Source organism: Pan paniscus, chromosome 8 (assembly GCF_029289425.2).
Source record: "Pan paniscus chromosome 8, NHGRI_mPanPan1-v2.0_pri, whole genome shotgun sequence".
Lineage (NCBI taxonomy): Eukaryota > Metazoa > Chordata > Mammalia > Primates > Hominidae > Pan > Pan paniscus.
The window spans coordinates 108,079,509-108,100,198 of record NC_073257.2 but is presented as its reverse complement, the minus strand read 5'-3'; the positions used below and the strand labels follow the sequence as shown (position 1 = coordinate 108,100,198).

The following is a 20,690-nucleotide window of genomic DNA, read 5'->3' as shown; positions in this document are numbered from 1 at the left end:
CCCTTGAGTCCATAACTTTAACTTTCAACTGCATTTGGTTTAGCAACATATTATGCCAAACAAGCAGAATGAATGTTTAATGGGATTTATAATGAAAGAATTACTTTGGCAATTGCAAGATGGCTGAATGATTGAATAGGAAGTAAAGAATAAAGACTAAAGGTATTTGAAAGTCCCTGTCTCTTACCTCTCTCCCTGACTGAATATTCAGCTAGCCAATTATCTAAAAGACAACTGGTATTTCATTTGGAAATGTTGGCCAATATTCTGAATATTTTACTTTATTCAATATGTAGATACTTGGAAGTCATCCAAACAATTAATAAACACTTAAAAATTTTACTGTGGATGTTTGTCTTTATCTAAAAAATCGAGAAAATAAAATCAATTGATAGTAACTGCTAAACTCATGGCACTGTTGTAAAACAATCACCACTTTTAAAAAGTGATTCTAAATACATTTAATGAGTGTGAACTTGTAGCACTTTTGTATACTCAATGAATTTAATTTCATGATCTGTGTTACATTTGTTTTTATCTTTCCTTCAAAACTTTAATTATTTTCCAGAACAAAATTTGTGATAATTTTAAATTAAAACCCATAGACAACAAGGATCAAAATTTGGAAAAATAAGTATGTATGGAGAGAGCCTAGCATGAAATTTCATTATTAATTAGGCACTAAATTAACTCTAAGCTTACCAGGAACCAAGTAAAAATGGAAATATGAAAGTTTATAAAGCTTTCTTTATTTGTTTAAAAAAGAAAACAAAACATAATTTTGTTTAGGAGATGACTATTTCCTTGTACTAAATTTCTAAGGTTAATTTATTACATCAATTCTTGTATCTGAGACTTGTGCAAAGTAAGAGATGATCTATGTTTTGTAAAGAATGTAGAAAAATGCGTTGTATGATAGTTTTACATTTAACGGTAAATAAAAAGCAATATACTATAATATTTTATCATAACTCAGTGAAGTAATCTCTCTAAGTAGCTATGCTAATTGAGGCTGTCAGTGTGTTTTTCTTCATACTTAATACAGCAAAGTCCAAGGTCTGCCACCTTGAAGGTTACAGCCTTTGTTAAACTAGATTTTTTTGTGCAGAATGTCAGCTGGGGTGTAATAACTTTTACTAACTTGAGAATGAGAGAAGATGGGAGGAGTGGAGCTCAAATTTAACACAAATGCCAATGTATAATTCATCTATGTTTTCTTCCTCTAGTACTTTGGAAGTGTTGCTGAAATCATCAAGAATCATCAACATAGTCCTTTGGTTCTTATTGACAGTCAGAATAACACAAAAGATTCCACCAGACTGAAGTATGCAGTTAAAGTTTCATAAAGGGAAAAAAAAAGATCAATACCATTGCTTCAGACACTTTCCCAAAGTTTCTCCTTTTGAGAAAAAGTCCCAAAACTTCATATTTTGGATTATGAATCATCCAGTAATAAAATGGAAGATGGAGTCAGCTATTGAAGTGGTCATCCATTTCTTTTTAAGAAGCTCATGTGGACTTGTTCTACCTATTGCCTGACCTGATGAACTGTTAATATCTGGTGAGGTTGAGTTATCATGCTACTAATATTTTCCAAATAAATATTTTTATTTTTAAAAATAAGTGTAAAGTATATTATCAAAATAAGAAAATAATGCTCTTGCATAAAACAAAGTGGCTGGAAATTTAAACCTCCACAATGATCATTGGTACACTAATGTAGCTGGGCTCTCCACTGCCAATGCTTGACAATTAAGTCTTGGTTAAAATTTTAATTTGTAGAAAATATGGTATTAAAGGTAATGTATGATATCTGTAAGTATAGGCAAGAAGGATGTAATGGTTCCTTTTTGTGAGCACTCTCAACCATGGGATATATATATGGATATGAACTTTCTATAAGTTCTTGTCTAGGATTATGCTGTTAGTTTTGCTTACTAAATATAATTATACCCTCTTTGATCTACATGTCTATCAAATAGAACCTAAACTTGATATGAGGTTTGTATTAGTCCATTATCACGCTGCTAATAAAGACATACTCGAGACTGGGTGATTTACAAAAAAAAAAAAAAAAGAGGTTTAATGGACTCACAGTTCCACATGGCTGGGGAGGCCTCACAATCATGGCAGAAGGCGAAGAAGAAGCAAAGGCATGTTTTACATGGTGGCAGGCAAGAGAGCATGTGCAGGGGAACTGCCCTTTATAAAACCATCAGATCTCATGAGACTTACTCACTATCACAACAACATGGGAAAACCTGCCCCCATGATTCAGTTACCTCCCACCAGGTCCCTCCCATGGCACGTGGGGATTATGGGAGCTACAATTCAAGATGAGATTTGGGTGAGGACACAGCCAAACCATATCAAGTTTCAAAGTGGAATGACAGCAAAGCTAGACTAAAAGCCAGTTCCTAGAGAAATATCCCACAAAACAAGAGCAGAAAAGCAGACATTGGTGAACACCAAGGAATAAAAGAGATACCATCGTGGAGAATCAGGTCCAAGGTCTTAGATCATCCCAGAAATGTATCATACTTTGTCATATATTTCTACTGTGTACTTCAGACAGCAGTGAAGTGATAAAGCAGCTAATTAAGTCTAATAATTAAATGGGGAACACACTTGGCCACTGCATAAGATAGCAATCTATGAAAGTATGTTGAAAGGCCAGAAGGTAATAATTTCAGGGTAACTCATGACTCACTTCTAAAGATAATTGCATATTTAAATGTCATAAACTTTCATAATTGCCACCTATGTTACAGATTGAATTGTGGTCCCCTCAAAAAGATATGTTGAAGTCCTAATCCATAAGGCCACATATCTCAGAATGTGACCTTATTTGGGAATGAGGTCTTTACAGATGTAGTCAAGGTAAGATGAGGTCAGTAGGGTGGGCCTTAATACAATGGCTGGTGTCCTTATAAAATTAGGAAATTTGGATGCAGGCACAGAGAGAAGACTATATGAAGAGACACACAGGAAGAATACTACTGGTGTGATTCCATCCTGTATGGCTGTTCTCTTGAGCAGTGGTCGTTTATCTCCATCTGCTTTCTCTCCCACCTAAGTGTGTGCCACCACCTGATGGAAGATTCGATGGACATGGACATGAGCCCCCTGAGGCCCAGAACTATCTTTTTAGTTGTGAACTAAAGGCTGACAAAGATTATCACTTTAAGGTGGATAATGATGAAAATGAGCACCAGTTATCCTTAAGAATGGTCAGTTTAGGGGCTGGTGCAAAGGATGAATTGGATATTGTTGAAGCAGAGGCAATGAATTATGAAGGCAGTCCAATTAAAGTAACACTGGCAACTTTGAAAATGTCTGTACAGCCAACAGTTTCCCTTGGGGTCTTTGAAATAACACCACCAGTGCTTTTATTGTTGAAGTGTGGTTCAGGGCCAGTGCATATTAGTGGACAGCATTTGGTAGCTGTGGAGGAAGATGCAGAGTCAGAAGATGAAGAGGAGGAGGATGTGAAACTCTTAAGGATATCTGGAAAGTGATCTGTCCCTGGAGGTGGTAGCAAGATTCCAGAGAATAAAAGTAAAACTTGCTGCTGATGAAGATGATGATGATGATGATGATGATGATGATGATTTTGATGATGAGGAAACTGAAGAAAAAGCACCATTGAAGAAATCTACATACTCCAGCCAAAAATGCACAAAAGTCAAATCAGAATGGAAAACACTCAAACCCATCATCAACACCAAGATCAAAAGGACAAGAATCCTTCAAAAAACAGGAAAAAACTCGTAAAACACCAAAAGGGCCTAGTTCTGTAGAAGACATTAAATCAAAAATGCAAGCAAGTATAGAAAAAGGTGGTTCTCTTCCCAAAGTGGAAGCCAAGTTCATCAATTATGTGAAGAATTGCTTCCGGACAACTGACCAGGAGGCTATTCAAGATCCTGGCAGTGGAGGAAGTCTCTTTAAGAAAATAGTTTAAACAATTTGTTAACATTTTTCCATCTTATTTCATTTCTGTAACAGTCAATATCTGGCTGTCCTTTCTATAATGCAGAGTGAGAACTTTCCCTACTGTGTTTAATAAATGTTGTCCAGGTTCCATTGCCAAGAATGTGTTGTCCAAAATGCCTGTTTCATTATTAAAGATGGAACTTCACCCTTTGCTTGGTTTTAAATATGTATGGAATGTTATGATAGGACATAGTAGTAGCAGTGGTCAGAACATGGAAATGGTGGGGAGACAAAAATATACATGTGAACTAAAACTTGGCATTTTAATAAAGTAGCATGGTTTCTATTGAAAAAAAAAAGATTACGACATGAAGATGAGGGACTGGAGTGATGCATCTGTAGGCCTGGGAGCACCAAAGATTGCCTACAAACCATCAGAAGCTAGGAAGAGGCAAGAACAGACTTCCCTCCGGGTTTTAGAGGGAGCATGGCCCTGATGGCACCTTGATTTTGGACTTCGAGTGTCCGGTACTTGAAGACAATAAATTTCTGGCTTTTTAAGCCACCCAGTTTATTGTGGCGGCCATAGAAACCTAATAAAATTTATATGCATTTTTTACATTCAGGTATATAGGGGTTTGGGAAATTTTGTATGGAAAGGTTTTTTTTCTCCTTTTAGGAAAACCATTGAATCATTTTGAATGTACTAGAAAGGATGACTCACAATTTAAACTGGGAAACTGGGGTAATTTTTTGGTAAAGCAAAGCATCTGTTTGTAGTATGTGGCATCAGCTCTCTAGCTTCAGTTTTCCTCAGTGTTACATGGAATTATTTTCTATTTAAGTAAATCCTCATTAATTCCCACTGCTACCACAGCAACCCTGGCTCTATAACAACCTCTTCTGCCTCATTCTTCCTCTCCTCCTCCAAGTGTCCTACTCCAGCTAGGTAATAGCATAGCTGTTAAGATTATACTAATCCTCAGTTGGTTGACATATAGTACTGCGTGGTGGATTTCTTGGAGCAGAGGCTGGGAGAATTTCTGAGAGATAAGCCATTCTCTGCTAAGGGCTCTACTCCTCCCCAAAGCTGGGAGAACTACCCAATCCAACATGCCAGTCTTTTCCCTCATCTTGCAGAAGAGTCCACTGAGGGTGATCCCACCTGCTTCTCTAAAGCCCACCTCTGCAGGTGGTATTCTTGATGAGATTAGAAAAGTCTTTAAGAGGCTGGGCATGGTGGCTTACACCTATAATCACAGTAGTTTGGCAGGCTGAAGCAGGTGGATCACTTGATGCCAGGAGTTCAAGACCAACCTGGTCAACACAGGGAAACCCCATCTCTACTAAAACTAGAAAAAATTAACTGGGCATGGTGGCACTCACCTGTAATTTCAGCTACTACTCAGGAGGCTGAGGCATGACAATCACTTGAACCTGGGAGGCGGAGGTTGTAGTGAGCCAAGATCATGCCACTGCACTCTGGCCTGGGCCACAGAGTGAGACTCTGTCTCAAAATAAACAAATAAGAAATTTCAAAACACCTGTCTGTGATCTCAATGTCTCAATGGCTGACAAACAAATGGTTTTGCATAAAGAAATTTTCAGGCAAGCTAGGTGGTGGAATAGGAGACACTAGTCAAGAAGTACATGTGTAGCAGCTGAAGAAGGAAAAAAACCACACCCCAGTTCTTGTCTTCTGTTGCAAAGTAGATTGCAGCTATGGTAGTAGGAAAGATTTTCAAGTTTGTTCAAAAGGACAATAGACATGAAAAAGCTACGCCTGTGTCCAGCACAAGCCTGATTGTGTTATCATAAGTTAGCCAGGGCAATGGTTTGGAGACCTTGCACTCTGGGAGCTAAACTACTCTTACTGTAGTAGCTGGGATAGTCTTGCCTAAAAGAAAGTCCTAGAGAACAGAATTCAGCGATGTGAGGCAAAACCAGCACTACCTGAGACATGTTCTTAAAAAGACTGAATTCCTCTCCTTCAAAATGGTCTTAAGACACCATATAACTCAGCCTCTATTTCTAGGTAAGGGTAAACAATATTTTTCCAGTAACGATTCAAGAGCTAAAGTAAGCTAGTTGTGCCTGATAAACATTACCTCCTAGTCCCCTAACCAAAATCTTCTTTGCAGACATAAAAAGTGATCTGTGGATAACTCTTTAAATGAACCCATCTATAAATATTTTAGAACACTTAGTAATTATAATTGTGTATTAGGAAAATCTCAAATATTTTCTCTACATCTGTGGTTCTTAATCTTTTAGTAGTTACAAAATTCTTTGAGAATCTGATGAGAACTATGGGTCTTTGGCCTGAGGAAAAATTCATTTATGTATATACACAGAAACTCACATCAAATATCATGAGATTCCTGGGCCTCTGGGGCCTATCCATGGACAAAAGAGCCAAACATCCAAGACTAAGGACTCAACATTTTTCTTAACCTTTGATGCATCAAGATGGACATATTATTCTACTAAATATGTGAATGACCCTAAAAGTAACTCCTCCATTAGACAAGAAGGATATTGCTATGGTTTAGCGCAAGTTATTTGGTGTAAGTTGCAATAATTCTAATCCCAGCTTTACCAATAACAGATTGTGTGAACTTGGGAAAGTTATTTGTTTTGGTTTCTCTATTTGTAAAATGAAGATAATAATGCAACCTAGGCCAGGCGCAGTGGCTCACACCTGTAATCCCAGCACTTTGGGAGGCCAAGGCGGGCGAATCATGAGGTCAAGAGATCAAGACCATCTTGGCCAACATGGTGAAACCCCGTCTCTACTACAAATACAAAAATTAGCTGGGCATGGTGGTACATGCCTGTAGTCCCAGCTACTCAGGAGGCTGAGGCAGAAGAATCAGTTGAACCCAGGAGGCGAAGGTTGCAGTGAGCCAAGATTGTGCCACTGCACTCCAGTCTGATGACAGAGAGAGACTCCATCAAAAAAAAAAAAGAAAAAAAAAGCAACCTACTTTATGTTATTGTTCCATGAGCATATTAAAAATTGTAAAAGCTGGTTCATTCCAAGATGGCTGAATAGTAACAGCTCCGGTCTACAGCTCCCAGTGTGATCGATGCAGAAGACAGGTGATTTCTGCATTTCCAATTGAGGTACCTGGTTCATCTCACTGTGACTGGTTGGAGTGCAGCCCATGGAGGGCGAGCCAAAGCAGGGTGGGGCATTGCCTCACCCAGGAAGTACAAGGGGTCAGGGGATTTCCCTTTCCTAGCCAAGGGAAGCTGTGACAGACTGTACCAGGAAAATCGGGACACTGCCATCCAAATAGTGCACTTTTCCAATGGTCTTAGCAAATGGAACACCAGGAGATTATATCCGGCGCATGGCTCAGCAGGTCCCATGCCCATGAAGCCTTGCTCACTGCTAGTGCAGCAGTCTGAGATTGAACTGCAAGGCAGCAGCCTGGCTGGGGGAGAGGCGTCTGCCATTGCTGAGGCTTGAATAGGTAAATGAAGCAGCCTGGAAGCTCGAACTGGGTGGGGCCCACTGCAGCTCAAGGAGGCCTGCCTGCCTCTGTAGACTCCACCCCTGGGGGCAGGGCATAGCTGAACAAAAGGCAGCAGAAACTTCTGCAGACTTAAACGTCCCCCCCTGTGTAGCCTAACTGGGAGACACCTCCCAGTAGGAGCCGACTGACACCTCATACAGCTGGGTGCCCATCTGAGACGAAGCTTCCAGAGGAAGGATCAGGCAGCAATATTTGCTGTTCTGCAGCCTCTGCTGGTGATACCCAGGCAAAGAGGGTCTGGAGTGGACCTCCAGCAAACTCCAGCAGACCAGCAGCTGAGGGGACTGACTGTTCAAGGAAAATAACAAACAGAAAGGAATAGCATCAGCATCAACAAAAAGAACATCCACACCAAAACCCCATCTGTAGGTCACCATCATCAAAGACCAAAGGTAGATAAAACCACAAAGATGGGGAGAAACCAGAGCAGAAAAGCTGAAAATTTTGAAAGCCAGAGTGCCTCTTCTCCTCCAAAGGATTGCAGCTCCTCTCCTCGCCAGCAACGGAACAAAGCTGGACAGAGAACGACTTTGATGAACTGACAGAAGTAGGCTTCAGAAGGTCAGTAATAAAAACTACTCCAAGCTAAAGGAGGATGTTCAAACCCATCACAAGGAAGCTAAAAACCTTGAAAAAAGATTAGACGAATGGCTAACTAGAATAAACAGTGTAGAGAAGACCTTAAATGACCTGATGGAGCTGAAAACCATGGCACGAGAACTACGTGATGCATGAACAGGCTTCAGCAGCTGATTTGATCAAGGGAAGAAAGGGTATCAGTGATTGAAGATGAAATTAATGAAATGAAGTGCGAAGAGAAGTTTAGAGAAAAAAGAGTAAAAAGAAATGAACAAAGCCTCTAAGAAATATGGGACTATGTGAAAAGACCAAATCTACGTTTGATTGGTGTACCTGAAAGTGACAGGGAGAATGGAACCTAGCTGGAAGACACTCTTCAGGATATTATCCAGGAGAACTTCCCCAACCTAGCAAGGCAGGCCAACATTCAAATTCAGGAAATACACGGAATGCCACAAAGATACTCCTCAAGAAGAGCAACCCCAAGACACATAATTGTCAGATTCACCAAGGTTGAAATGAAGGAAAAAATGTTAAGGGCAGCCAGAGAGAAAGGTCGGGTTACCCACAAAGGGATGCCCATCAGACTAACAGCAGATCTCTCAGCAGAAACTCTACAAGCCAGAAGAGAGTGGGGGTCGATATTCAACATTCTTAAAGAAAATAATTTTCAACCCAGAATTTCATATCCAGCCAAACTAAGCTTCATAAGTGAAGGAGAAATAAAATCCTTTACAGACAAGCACATGCTGAGAGATTTTGTCACCACCAGCCCTGCCTTACAAGAGCTCCTGAAGGAAGCACTAAACATGGAAAGGAACAACCAGTACCAGCCACTGCAAAAACATGCTAAATTGTAAAGACCATAGATGCTAGGAAGAAACTGCATCAATTAACGGGCAAAATAACCAGCTAACATCATAATGACAGGATCAAATTCACACATAACAATATTAACCTTAAATGTAAATGGGCTAAATGCCCCAATTAAAAGACACAGACTGGCAAATTGGATAAAGAGTCAAGACCCATGAGTGTGCTGTATTCAGGAGACCCATCTCACGTGCAGAGACACACATAGGCTCAAAATAAAGGGATGGAGGAAGACCTACCAAGCAAATGGAAAGCAAAAAATGCAATCCTAGTCTGATAAAACAGACTTTAAACCAACAAAGATCAAAAGAGACAAAAAAGGCCATTAAATAATGGTAAAGGGATGAATTCAACAAGAAGAGCTAACTATCCTAAATCTATATGCACCCAATACAGGAGCACCCAGATTCATAAAGCAAGTCCTTAAAGACCTACAAAGAGATTTAGATACCCAACAATAATAATGGGAGAATTTAACACCCCATTGTCAATATTAGACAGATCAACGAGACAGAAGGTTAACAATGATATCCAAGACTTGAACTCAGCTCTGCACCAAGCAGACCTAATAGACACCTATAGAACTCTCCACCCCAAATCAACAGAATATACATTATTCTCATCACCACATTGCACTTATTCCAAAATTGACCACATAGTTGGAAGTAAAGCACTCCTCAGCAAATGCAGAAGAACAGAAATCACAACAAACTGTCTCTCAGATCACAGTGCAATCAAATTAGAACTCAGGATTAAGAAACTCACTCAAAACCGCTCAACTACATGGAAACTGAACAACCTGCTCCTGAATGACCACTGGGTAAATAACAAAATGAAGGCAGAAATGAAGATGTTCTTTGAAATGAATGAGAACAAAGACACAAAGTACCAGAATCTCTGTGACACATTTAAAGCAGTGCGTAGAGGGAAATTTATAGCACTAAATGCCCACAAGAGAAAGCAGGAAAGATCTAAAATTGACACCCTAACATCACAATTAAAAGAGCTAGAGAAGCAAGAGCAAACACATTCAAAAGCTAGCAGAAGGCAAGAAATAACTAAGATCAGAGCAAAACTGAAGGAGTTAGAGACACAAAAAAACCTTCAAAGAATCAATGAATCCAGGAGCTGTTTTTTTGAAAAGATCAACAAAATTGATAGAACACTAGCAAGACTAATAAAGAACAGAGAAGAATCAAACAGATGCAATAAAAAATGATAAAGGGGATATCACCACCAATCCCACAGAAACAGAAAGTACCGTCAGAGAATACTATAAACACCTCTACACAAATAAACTAGAAAATCTAGAAGAAATGGATAAATTCCTGGACAAATATACCCTCCCAAGACTAAATCAGGAAGAAGTGAATCCCTGAATAGACAAATAACAGGCTCTGAAATTGAGGCAATAATTAATAGCCTACCAACCAAAAGAAGTCCAGGACCAGACAGATTCACAGCCAAATTCTACCAGAGGTACAAAGAGGAGGTGGTACCATTCCTTCTGAAACTATTCCAATCAATAGAAAAAGAGGGAATCCTCCATAACACTTTTTATGAGGCCAGCATCATCCTGATACTAAAGCCTGGCAGAGACACAACAAAAAGAATTTTAGAGCAATAGCCTTGATGAATATCGATGCAAAAATCCTCAATAAAATACTGGCAAACCGAATCCAGCAGCACATCAAAAAGCTTATCCACCATGATCAAGTTGGCTTCATACGTGGGATGCAAGGCTGGTTCAACATATGCAAATCAGCAAACATAATCCATCACATAAACAGAAGACAAAAATCACATGATTATCTCAATAGATGCAGAAAAGGCCTGCAACAAAATTCAACAGCCTTCATGCTAAAAACTCTCAATAAACTAGGTATTGATGGAACATATCTCAAAATAATAAGAGCTATTTATGACAAGCCCACAGCCACCATCATACTGAATGGGCAAAAACTGGAAGCATTCCCTTTGAAAACTGGCACAAGACAGGGATGCCCTCTTTCTCACCACTCTTATTCAACATAGTGTTGGAAGTTCTGGCCAGGGCAATCAGGCAAGGCAAAGAAATAAAGGGTATTCAATTAGGAAATGAGGAAGTCTAACTGTCCCTGTTTGCAGGTGACATTATTGTATATCTAGAAAACCCCGTTGTATCAGCCCCAAATCTCCTTAAGCTGATAAGCAACTTCAGCAATGTCTCAGGATACAAAATCAATGTGCAAAAATCACAAGCATTCCTATACACCAATAACAGACAGAGAGGCAAATCATGAGTGAACTCCCATTCACAATTGCTTCAAAGAGAAGAAAATACCTAGGAATCCAACTTACAAGGGATGTGAAGGACCTCTTCAAGGAGAACTACAAACCACTGCTCAACGAAATAAAAGAGGACACAAACAAATGGAAGAACATTCCATGCTCACGGAGAGGAAGAATCAATATCATGAAAATGGCCATACTACCCAAGGTAATTTATAGATTCAATGCCATCCCCATCAAGCTACCAGTGACTTTCTTCACAGAACTGGAAAAACTATTTTAAAGTTCACATGGAACCAAAAAAGAGCCCGCATTGCCAAGACAATCCTAAGCAAAAAGAACAAAGCTGGAGGCATCACGCTACCTGACTTCAAACTATACTACAAGACTACAGTAACCAAAACAGAATGGTACTGGTACCAAAACAGATAGACCAATGGAACAGAACAGAGGCCTCAGAAATAACACCACACATCTACAACCATGTGATCTTTGACACACCTGACAAAAACAAGAAATGGGGAAAGGATTCCCTAATTAATGGTGCTGGGAAAACTGGCGAGCCGTATATAGAAAGCTGAAACTGGATCCCTTCCTTACACCTTATACAAAAATTAATTCAAGATGGACTAAAGACTTACATGTTAGACCTAAAACCATAAAAACCCTAGAAGAAAATCTAGGCAATACCATTCAGGACATAGGCATGGGCAAGGACTTCATGACTAAAACACCAAAAGCAATGGCAACAAAAGCCAAAATTGACAAATGGGATCTAATTAAACTAAAGAGCTTCTGCACAGCAAAAGAAACTACCATCAGAGTGAACAGGCAACCTACAGAATGGGAGAAAACTTTTGCAATCTATCCATCTGACAAAGGGCTAATATGCAGAGTCTACAAAGAACTTAAACAAATTTACAAGAAAAAGTCAAACAAACCCATCAAAAAGTGGGTGAAGGATATGAATAGACACTTTTCAAAAGAAGACTTTTATGCAGCCAACAGACACATGAAAAAGTGCTCATCATCACTGGCCATCAGAGAAATGCAAATCAAAACCACAATGAGATACCATCTTACACCAGTTAGAATGGCAATCATTAAAAAGTCAGGAAACAACAGGTGCTGGAGAGGATGTGGAGAAATAGGAACACTTTTACACTGTTGGTGGGACTGTAAACTAGTTCAACCATTGTGGAAGACAGTGTGGCGATTCCTCAAGGATCTAGAACTAGAAATACCATTTGTCCCAGCCATCCCATTACTGGGTATATACCCAAAGAATTATAAATCATGCTGCTATAAAGACACATGCACATGTATGTTTATTGCGGCACTATTCACAATAGCAAAGACGTGGAACCAACCCAAATGTCCATCAGTGATAGACTGGATTAAGAAAATGTGGCACATATACACCATGGAATACTATGCAGCCATAAAAAAGGATGAGTTCATGTCCTTTGTAGGGACATGGATGAAGATGGAAACCATCATTCTGAGCAAACTATCGCAAGGACAGAAAACCTAACACTGCATGTTCTCACCCATAGGTGGGAAGTGAACAATGAGAACACTTGGACACAGGCAGGGAACATCACACACTGGGGCCTATTGTGGGGTGGGGGGAGGAGGGAGGGATAGCATTAGGAGAAATACCTAATGTAAATGACGAGTTAATGGGTGCAGCAAACCAACATGGCACATGTATACATATGTAACAAACCTGCACGTTGTGCACATGTACCCTAGAACTTAAAGTATATATATTAAAAAAAGATGAAAAAATTGTGAAAGCTCAAGGCTGGGTACAGTGGCTCACACCTGTAATTATAGCACTTTGGGAGGCTAAGGCAGAGGATCACTTGAATTCAGGAATTTGAGACCAGGCTTAGCAACATAGCAACACTTCATCTCTATTAAAAAAAAAAAAAAAAAAAAAGAGGCTGGAGCTGTGGTTCATGCCTGTAACCCCAGCATTTTGGGAGGCCAAGACAGGCAGATCACCTGAGGTCAGGAGTTTGAGATCAACCTGGCCAACAGGGTGAAACCCTCTCTCTACTAAAAAATACAAAAAATCAGCCAGGCGTGATGGCAGTTGCCTGTAATCCCAGGTACTCAGGAGGCCAAATAAGGAGAATCGCTTGAACCCAGGAGGCAGAGGTTGCAGTGAGCCGAGGTTGTGCCACTGCACTCCAGCCTGAGCTAGAGAGCGAGACTCCATGTCAAAAAAAAAAAATGAAAGAAAGGAAGAAGAAGAAAAGAAGAAGAAGGAGGAGGAGGAGAAGGAGAAAGAGAAGGAGGAGAGGAGGAGGAGGAGGAAGAAGAAAAGGAAGAAGAAGAAGAATTGTAAAGGATTCAAAAGTGTTATTTTTTCATTCAACCAGTGAACATTTATTGAGCCTGCTGTATGTCTGTCAGTATGTATGTTAGGGTTTTGTGTGGAAGTTTCTGTGTTTTCATTCCTCTTAGAAAAAATATCTAGGAGTATAATCCTGGGTCACATAGAAAGTACATGTTTATAAGAAACTGCCAAAATGTTTATAAAGTGGGTGTACTTTGGATAAACTCTATGGGGACATCAGCAATGTATGAGAGTTCAGTTGCTTCACACCCTAATCAGTACTTGATATTGTCAGTTTTAATTTTAGCCATTCTACTAGCTGTGTAGTAGTATCTTATTGTGGCTTTAATTAGCAATTTTTTGATGATTAATGATACTGAGTATCTTTTCATGTGCCCATATATCCTCTTTTTTGAGGAATCTGTTCCTTTGTCTATTTTAAAAATTAGGTTGTCTTTTTATTAAATGGTAAAAATGTTATATTTTCTAGACATAAGTCCCTTGACAGACATATGTATTGTGAATATTTTATTTTTCTTGCCTGCAGTAAACCCTATTTAACATACAGTATCCATTTTATATATTGCTGGGTTTTTAATGCTAATACATTAAGGATTTTAACATAGACATCCATAGGGAACACTGGTCTGTAGTTTTCTTTATTTACAATGTCTTCATCAAATTTTAGTATCAGGATAGTGCTGGACTCATAAAATGACATAAAAATATTCCCCTATTTTTTGAAAGAATTTGTGCAGCATTGATATTATTTATTCCTAATACATTTGATAGAGTTCACCAATGAAGCCATCTGGGCTGGAGCTTTCTTTGTGTGAAGGTTTTCAATTATGATTTCAATTTTTTAATAGATATAGGCTATTGTGATTTTCTATTTTTGTTTTGTTAATTTGTCTCTCAAGGAATTTGTCCATTTCAACTAGGATACCAAATTTATTTGTATAACGTAGTCTAATATATATTCTAATATAATGCTTTTAAGATATGTCAGATCTGTAGTAATGTCCCCTCTTTAACATTTCTCTCGATTCATCTAGCTAAAAGTTTATCAATTTTATTGACCTTTGCAAAGAACCAAGTTTTCATTTCATTAATTTTCCCTATTGTTTGTCTGTTTTCTACTCATTGATTACCATAAATAATGTTATTATTTCCTTTCTTCTGCTCATTTTGGGTTTAATTTGCTCTTCTTTACATACTTTCTTAAGATGGAAGCTTACATAATTGACTATAAACCTTTATTGTTTTCTAATACAAGTATTTGAAGCTTAAAATGTCCCTCCAAACACTGGTTTAGTAACATTCAATGAATTGTAATATAGATTTCTCAATTTCATTCGCTTAAAAATATTTCTAAATTTCCCCTGTGACTTCTTCTTTAACTCATGGGTTAATCATAAAAGGGCTGTTTAATTTCCATGTATTCAGGAATTTTCCAAGGATTGTTCTGAGATTGATTTCTAATTGAATTCTGTTAAGGATATAACATACTCTGCATGAATTCAATCCTTTTAAATTTATTGAAACTTGTAAATTTAGTGGATGTTCTACATGGACTTGTGAAGAAGGCATAGTCTGCTAATTTCAGATGGAATGTTCTATAAAATCATTTAGTTCAAGTTGACTGATAATATGGCTCTAGTCTTCTATGTCATTACTGATTTCTTTTTGCCTAGTTGTTCTATCAATTACTGAGAGAGGAGTATTGGAATAGCTAACTATAATTGTAGATTTGTCAATTTCTCTCTATAGTTCTGTCGCTTTTACTTCAGGTATTTAGAAGCTTTGGTATTATATGCATAGACTTTTAGGAGAGTTATGTCTTCTTAATGAATGGAACTCTTTGTCATTGAGGTATTTCTTTTTATCCCTAGTATCATTTTTTTCTGGTCTACATTTTTTTATCCTGACAAATTTCTGCCTTTTAATTGGAGTGTTTATAACATTGATATAATTGGGTTTAAAGCTGCCATCTCTGTTTTCTATATTTTCCCACCAGTTTTTGTTTTCCATTTTGTGCCTTCTGTTGGCTTGAGGTTTTAAAATCTATTTTATCTTCAATATTCTCTTAGTAATTACATGTTTTTTACAATGGTTCCTCTAGGCTATACAATACACATATGTGACTTATCACAGTCTATCTTCAAATACAACAGTACTCCTCCATTTCCCCTTCCCTGCATTTGTGCTACTGTTGTCAAACATTTTACTTCTACATGTAATAAATCCTATAATATGTTATTATTTTTGCTTTCAGTGATTTTCTTTAAAAGAAATTAAACAATGAGGGAAAAGTCCAGTGCTCTTAATTCCTTTGTGTAGATAAGATACCATTTTTCTTCTATCTAAAAAATTTCTCTTAATATTTAAGGTAGCACAGTTGTGCTGAATTATCTCAGATTTCTCTTATGTTAAACTGTATTTGTTTTGTCTTCATTCTTGAAAGATGATTTCACTAGATATAGAATTCTAGGATGACTTATTTTTCCCTTCAATATTTTAAAAATATCATTCCACTATCTTCTGGATTGCATAGTTTCTGATGTAAGTCTGCAGTAATTCTTATCTTTGTTTCTCAACACATATGTGTACTTTCTTCCTCTGGCTTCTGTTAAATTTTTTATAACTTGCTTTCAGAAATGTGATTTTTTTTTTTTTTTTTTTTTTTTTTTTTGAGACAGAGACTCACTCTGTTGCCCTGGCTGGAGTGCAGTGTGGCATGATCATGGCTCACTGCAGCATCAACCTCATGGGCTCAAGTATCCTCCCACTGCAGCCACTGAAGTAGCTGGGACTACAGGCATGCACAACTACACCTAGCTAAGTTGTTTTTATTGCTTTTTGTTTGTTTGTTTTGAGACAGAGTCTCGCTCTGTCATCCAGGCTGGAATGCAGTGGCACGATCTCAGCTCACTGCAACCTCTGCCTCCTGGGTTCAAGTGATTCTCCTGCGTCAGCCTCCTGAGTAGCTGGGATGACAGGTGTCTGCCACCACGCCCAGCTAATTTTTGTATTTTTAGTAGAGATGGAGTTTCACCATGTTGGTCAGGCTGGTCTCAAACTCCTGACCTCAGGTGATCTTCCTGCCTTGGCTTCCCAGTGTTGGGATTACAGGCATGAGCCACTGTGCCCACCCTTGTTTTGTTTTTTTGTAGAAACAAGGTCTCACTATGTTTCCCAGGGTAGTCTGAAACTCCTGGCTCAAGTGATCCTCCCATCTCAGCCTCCCAAAATGCTGGGATTATAGGCACTCAGCCAGAAATGTGATTATGATGTGTTTGGGATGGTTTTCTTCATGCTTTTCCCGCTTGGGCTTCACACAGCTTCTTGGACCTTTAGGTTTATCATTTTCATAAAATTTAGGGAAAATTTTCAGTTATTATTGCTTCAAATATTTTTTTCTCCCTTTTCTCCTCCTTTTCTGGGACTCCAGTTACATAAATGTTTTACTACTCAATATTGCCCTATAGTGTGGCATTCATGGAAGTGTACAGCTTGGATCTCCCTTCAAGAAAAAATTTATAGGCTGAGTGTAGTGGCTCACATCTATAACACTGCTTTGGGAAGCCAAGGCAGGAGGATCACTTGAGGCCAGGAGTCTGAGACCAGCCTGGGCAACATAGACCCTGTCTCTACAAAAACTTAAAAAATAATAATAACCAGGCAGGGTGCCATGCACCTGAAGTCCTAGCTACTCAGGAGGCAGGATTGCTTGAGCCCAGGAATTTGAGGTTACAATGATTGCACTGCACTCCAGCCTGAGAGATAGAGTAAGACCTGTCTCTAAAAAACAAAAGAAAGGAAGGAGGAAAGAAAGGAAGGAAGGGAGGGAGGGAGGGAGGGAGGGAGGGAGGGAGGGAGGGAGGGAGGGAGGGAGGGAGGGAGGGAGGGAGGGAGGGAGGGAGGGAATACTTGTAATTCAGCTGCAAGGAGTGCAATTAGGTTGACAGCCACTAGCTATTAGGGCTTTCAGAATCTGTCTCAGGATTCAAGACAAATATATGGTCTTCCTGAGCACCCTTCAGTCTACATTTTTGCCCAACATGGAACTCTTCTAAAAGACAGACTTTGACCTGAAATACCCATTGGGTTGGCTGACTGTATATGAGATGCATGACAATCTGAGACTCTCTATAACCAATGTGGCTTCCACTCACCAATCCCTTTCTTTCTCCAGTTATCAGACCTGCCTTATGGTTTGCAGGCTTTTCTTAAACTCAATCCTCCTCCCTCTCCTTTAAATTTTCCCAAGCATTACTGCCCAATAAACTTCTTGCATTCCAAACTCCACGTCAGCATCTTATCCAGAAGACCCAACCGACAGAGTTAGTACCTAAAGTAGTCCAAGAAAGCAGGAAGTAAAGATGAGGTTTTGGGACCAGATTACTCATCACCCAGCTGGCAATCAGGACCCATCCTGTGGGTATGTAAGGCATGAATTGCCCCAAGTACAAAGTGGTGGCCCAGATACTAATGTCTTGCAGTGACTTATTTTTATATGTCCCCAGGCTTGATTTACTAGTCTTTAATGCATCTATATTCATAAGGAAATTTTCTTTAGATGTCTTTGGCCTCATAGAATGAGCTGGGAAGTGTACATTTCTTAATCGGCTCTGGGTGCTATAACAAAAATATCATAGACTGAGTGGCTCAGACAACAGGCATTTATTTCCCACAGTTATGGAAGCTGGGAAGTTTGAGACCAGGCGGCCAGGATAGATGGGTTCTAGTGAGGCCCCAATTCCTGCCTTACAAATGGGGACTTCCTGTTGTATCCTCATGGTAGAGAAAAAAAATTATGCTGTCCCTTACTCTTCTTATAAGGGCAATAATTCCATTGTGAGGGCTCTATCTTCACGACCTCATCTAAACTTAAGTATCTCCCTAAGGCCCCACATCCTAATACCTTAATTGGAGGTTAAAGCACCAACATATGCATTTGGGGGAGTGGGGGACTCAAACATTCAATATATAACACCTATTCCATGTTTTGTAAGTTTGTAAAGAATTGCTATCTATCTATCTATCTATTATCTATAATTTTTTTGGTAGAGTTTACTAATGTATTCTGAAGCCATCTAAACCTGGGTTTTTCTTACAATTTTTGTGGTATCATTTCAATACCTTACTCGTCATAGGTTTCTTCTGATTTTATATTTCCTCTTAAGCCATTTTTTAAAATAGTTTTTGTATCTTTCTAGGAATTTGTCAATTTCATCTAGGTCATCTAACTACTGGGCATTCAGTTGTTCATAGTATTCCCTTACATTCATTTTCATTTTGTAAGAGCAGTAGTATTGTCCACTCTTTCATTCTGTTTTTAGTAATTTGAGTCTTATTTTCTTGGCCAGTCTAGCTAAAGCTTGTCAATTTTGTTGACCTTTGATAAGAACCAAATTTTGGTTTCCTTAATGTTCTCTATTGTCTTTCTATTCTCAATGCAATTTCCTTCCATCTCATTTTTATGATTTTCTTCCTTTGGCTTGCTTTGGGTTTACTTTGCTCTTTTTTTTCTTGTTCCTTAAAGTATAAAGTTATGCTATTAATTCGAAATCTTTCTTCTTGTTTATTGTGGTAAGTATACATAAAAGTTACCATTTTAGCCATTTTTAAGTGTACAGTTCTGTTGCAGTGTTTTTTTATTTTTTAAATGTACTCACAGATATAAATTTCCCTCTAAGCACTGCTTTAGTCACATCTCACAAGATTTGGTAGGTTATGTTTTTTCTTTTATTAACCTCAAGAAAGTTTGTTACTTGATTCATTGATTATTTATGAGTATTGTTCAATTGCCATATATTTATGAATTTTCAAAATTTCCTTCGTTTTTAAGTCCTAATTTAATTCTATTGTGGTTGGAGAACACACTTTGTATCATTCCCATCCTCTCAAATTCACTGAGACTTGTTTTATATGGTATATCCTGGAGAATGTTCCATGTTCTTTGGAAAAGCATATCTATTCTCCTGTTTTGGAGTGGATTTCATAGATGTAGTAGATCTAGTTTGTAGTGCTGTTCAAGTTTTCTATTTCCTTGCCAATCTTTTGTTGTTATTTTATTCATTTATGCAAAGTGGAGTATCAAAGTGTCCAACTATCATTCTTTACTTGTCTACTTCTCCCTTCAATTCTGTCAGTTTTTGCTTCATGGATTTTGTGGTTCTGTTATTAGGTGCATATATGTTTAAAATTGTTATAGCTTCCTGATGAGTTGACACTTTTACTGTTATAAAATTTCCCTCTTTATAGTTAGTAATGTTTTTTGAAAATAAATTCTTGTTGTTTCATCCCCTCAGTCTATGGTATTTTGTTATGGCAGCCCAAAATGACTGAGACAACATGTTTTTCCATTTTTAAAATTTCAACCTATTAATATCTTTGAGTCTAAAGTGTAGCTCCTGTAGACAGAATGATTTGTTCAGATTCATGGGACAAAAACTAGAACTGTAATCTCCACAGAGGGTGCTGGTGAAATCAGCTCTCTTGGTCAGGGGTTGTAAAAAGCCCTGGTTTGTATCTGTTGCCAATTTCCATAATATAAACAGTTGTCTCTTAGCCTCCATGGGGGACCGGTTCTAGAAGCTCTTGTGGAAACTAAAATTATGGATGTTCAAATCCCTTATGTAAAATGGCATAGTATTCACACATAACCTACAAATATCCTCCTGTATATTTTAATCTCCAGATTACTTATAATACCTAATACAATGCAAATGCTATCTAAATAGTTGTTATACTGTATTGTTTAGGGAATAAGAAAAAAAGTCTGTACACGTTCAGACACAATCATCATAAGCCTAACTACATTTTTGATCCATGATTGATTGAATCTGCAGATGTAGAACCCACAGATATGGAGAGTTTACTGCACATGAATCTTATTTATCCAGTCTGAAAATTTCTGCCTTTTGATTGGACTGTTTAATCCATTCACATTTAATGTTATATTAATATAGTTGGATTTATGTCTACCAGTGTGCTTTTGTTTTTTATTGATTTCATTCCTTTTTTGTTAATTTGTTTCTCCTTTACTGTTTTCTTTGGCTATTTTAAAATAAATTTTAATCCCTTTAATGATGTTTTATTTTTGAGGAATTTTCTTAGTGGTTGCTCTAGGGCTTACA

At 38.2% G+C, this 20,690-nt stretch overlaps 2 protein-coding genes and 1 pseudogene across 5 annotated transcripts in view; 2 read left to right on the top strand and 1 right to left on the bottom strand.

Moving 5' to 3' along the window:
- Positions 1-3,965, top strand: part of BLNK (B cell linker) — a 134,867-nt gene extending 130,902 nt beyond the window's left edge. For 2 of the 3 annotated variants that reach the window (XM_003825406.6, XM_003825407.5), the window contains one exon: positions 1,227-3,965. In XM_003825406.6, coding sequence (XP_003825454.1) covers positions 1,227-1,346 — 120 coding nt within the window. In that variant the 3' untranslated portion in view covers positions 1,347-3,965. The remainder of the gene's footprint in view (positions 1-1,226) is intronic. The other variant, XM_034931222.4, reaches the window with a different exon arrangement.
- The window catches only part of ZNF518A (zinc finger protein 518A), a 75,583-nt gene that overhangs the window by 11,631 nt on the left and 43,262 nt on the right, over positions 1-20,690 (bottom strand). The window lies entirely within an intron of this gene.
- On the top strand, positions 3,094-3,951 carry LOC100974947 (nucleophosmin-like; annotated as a pseudogene).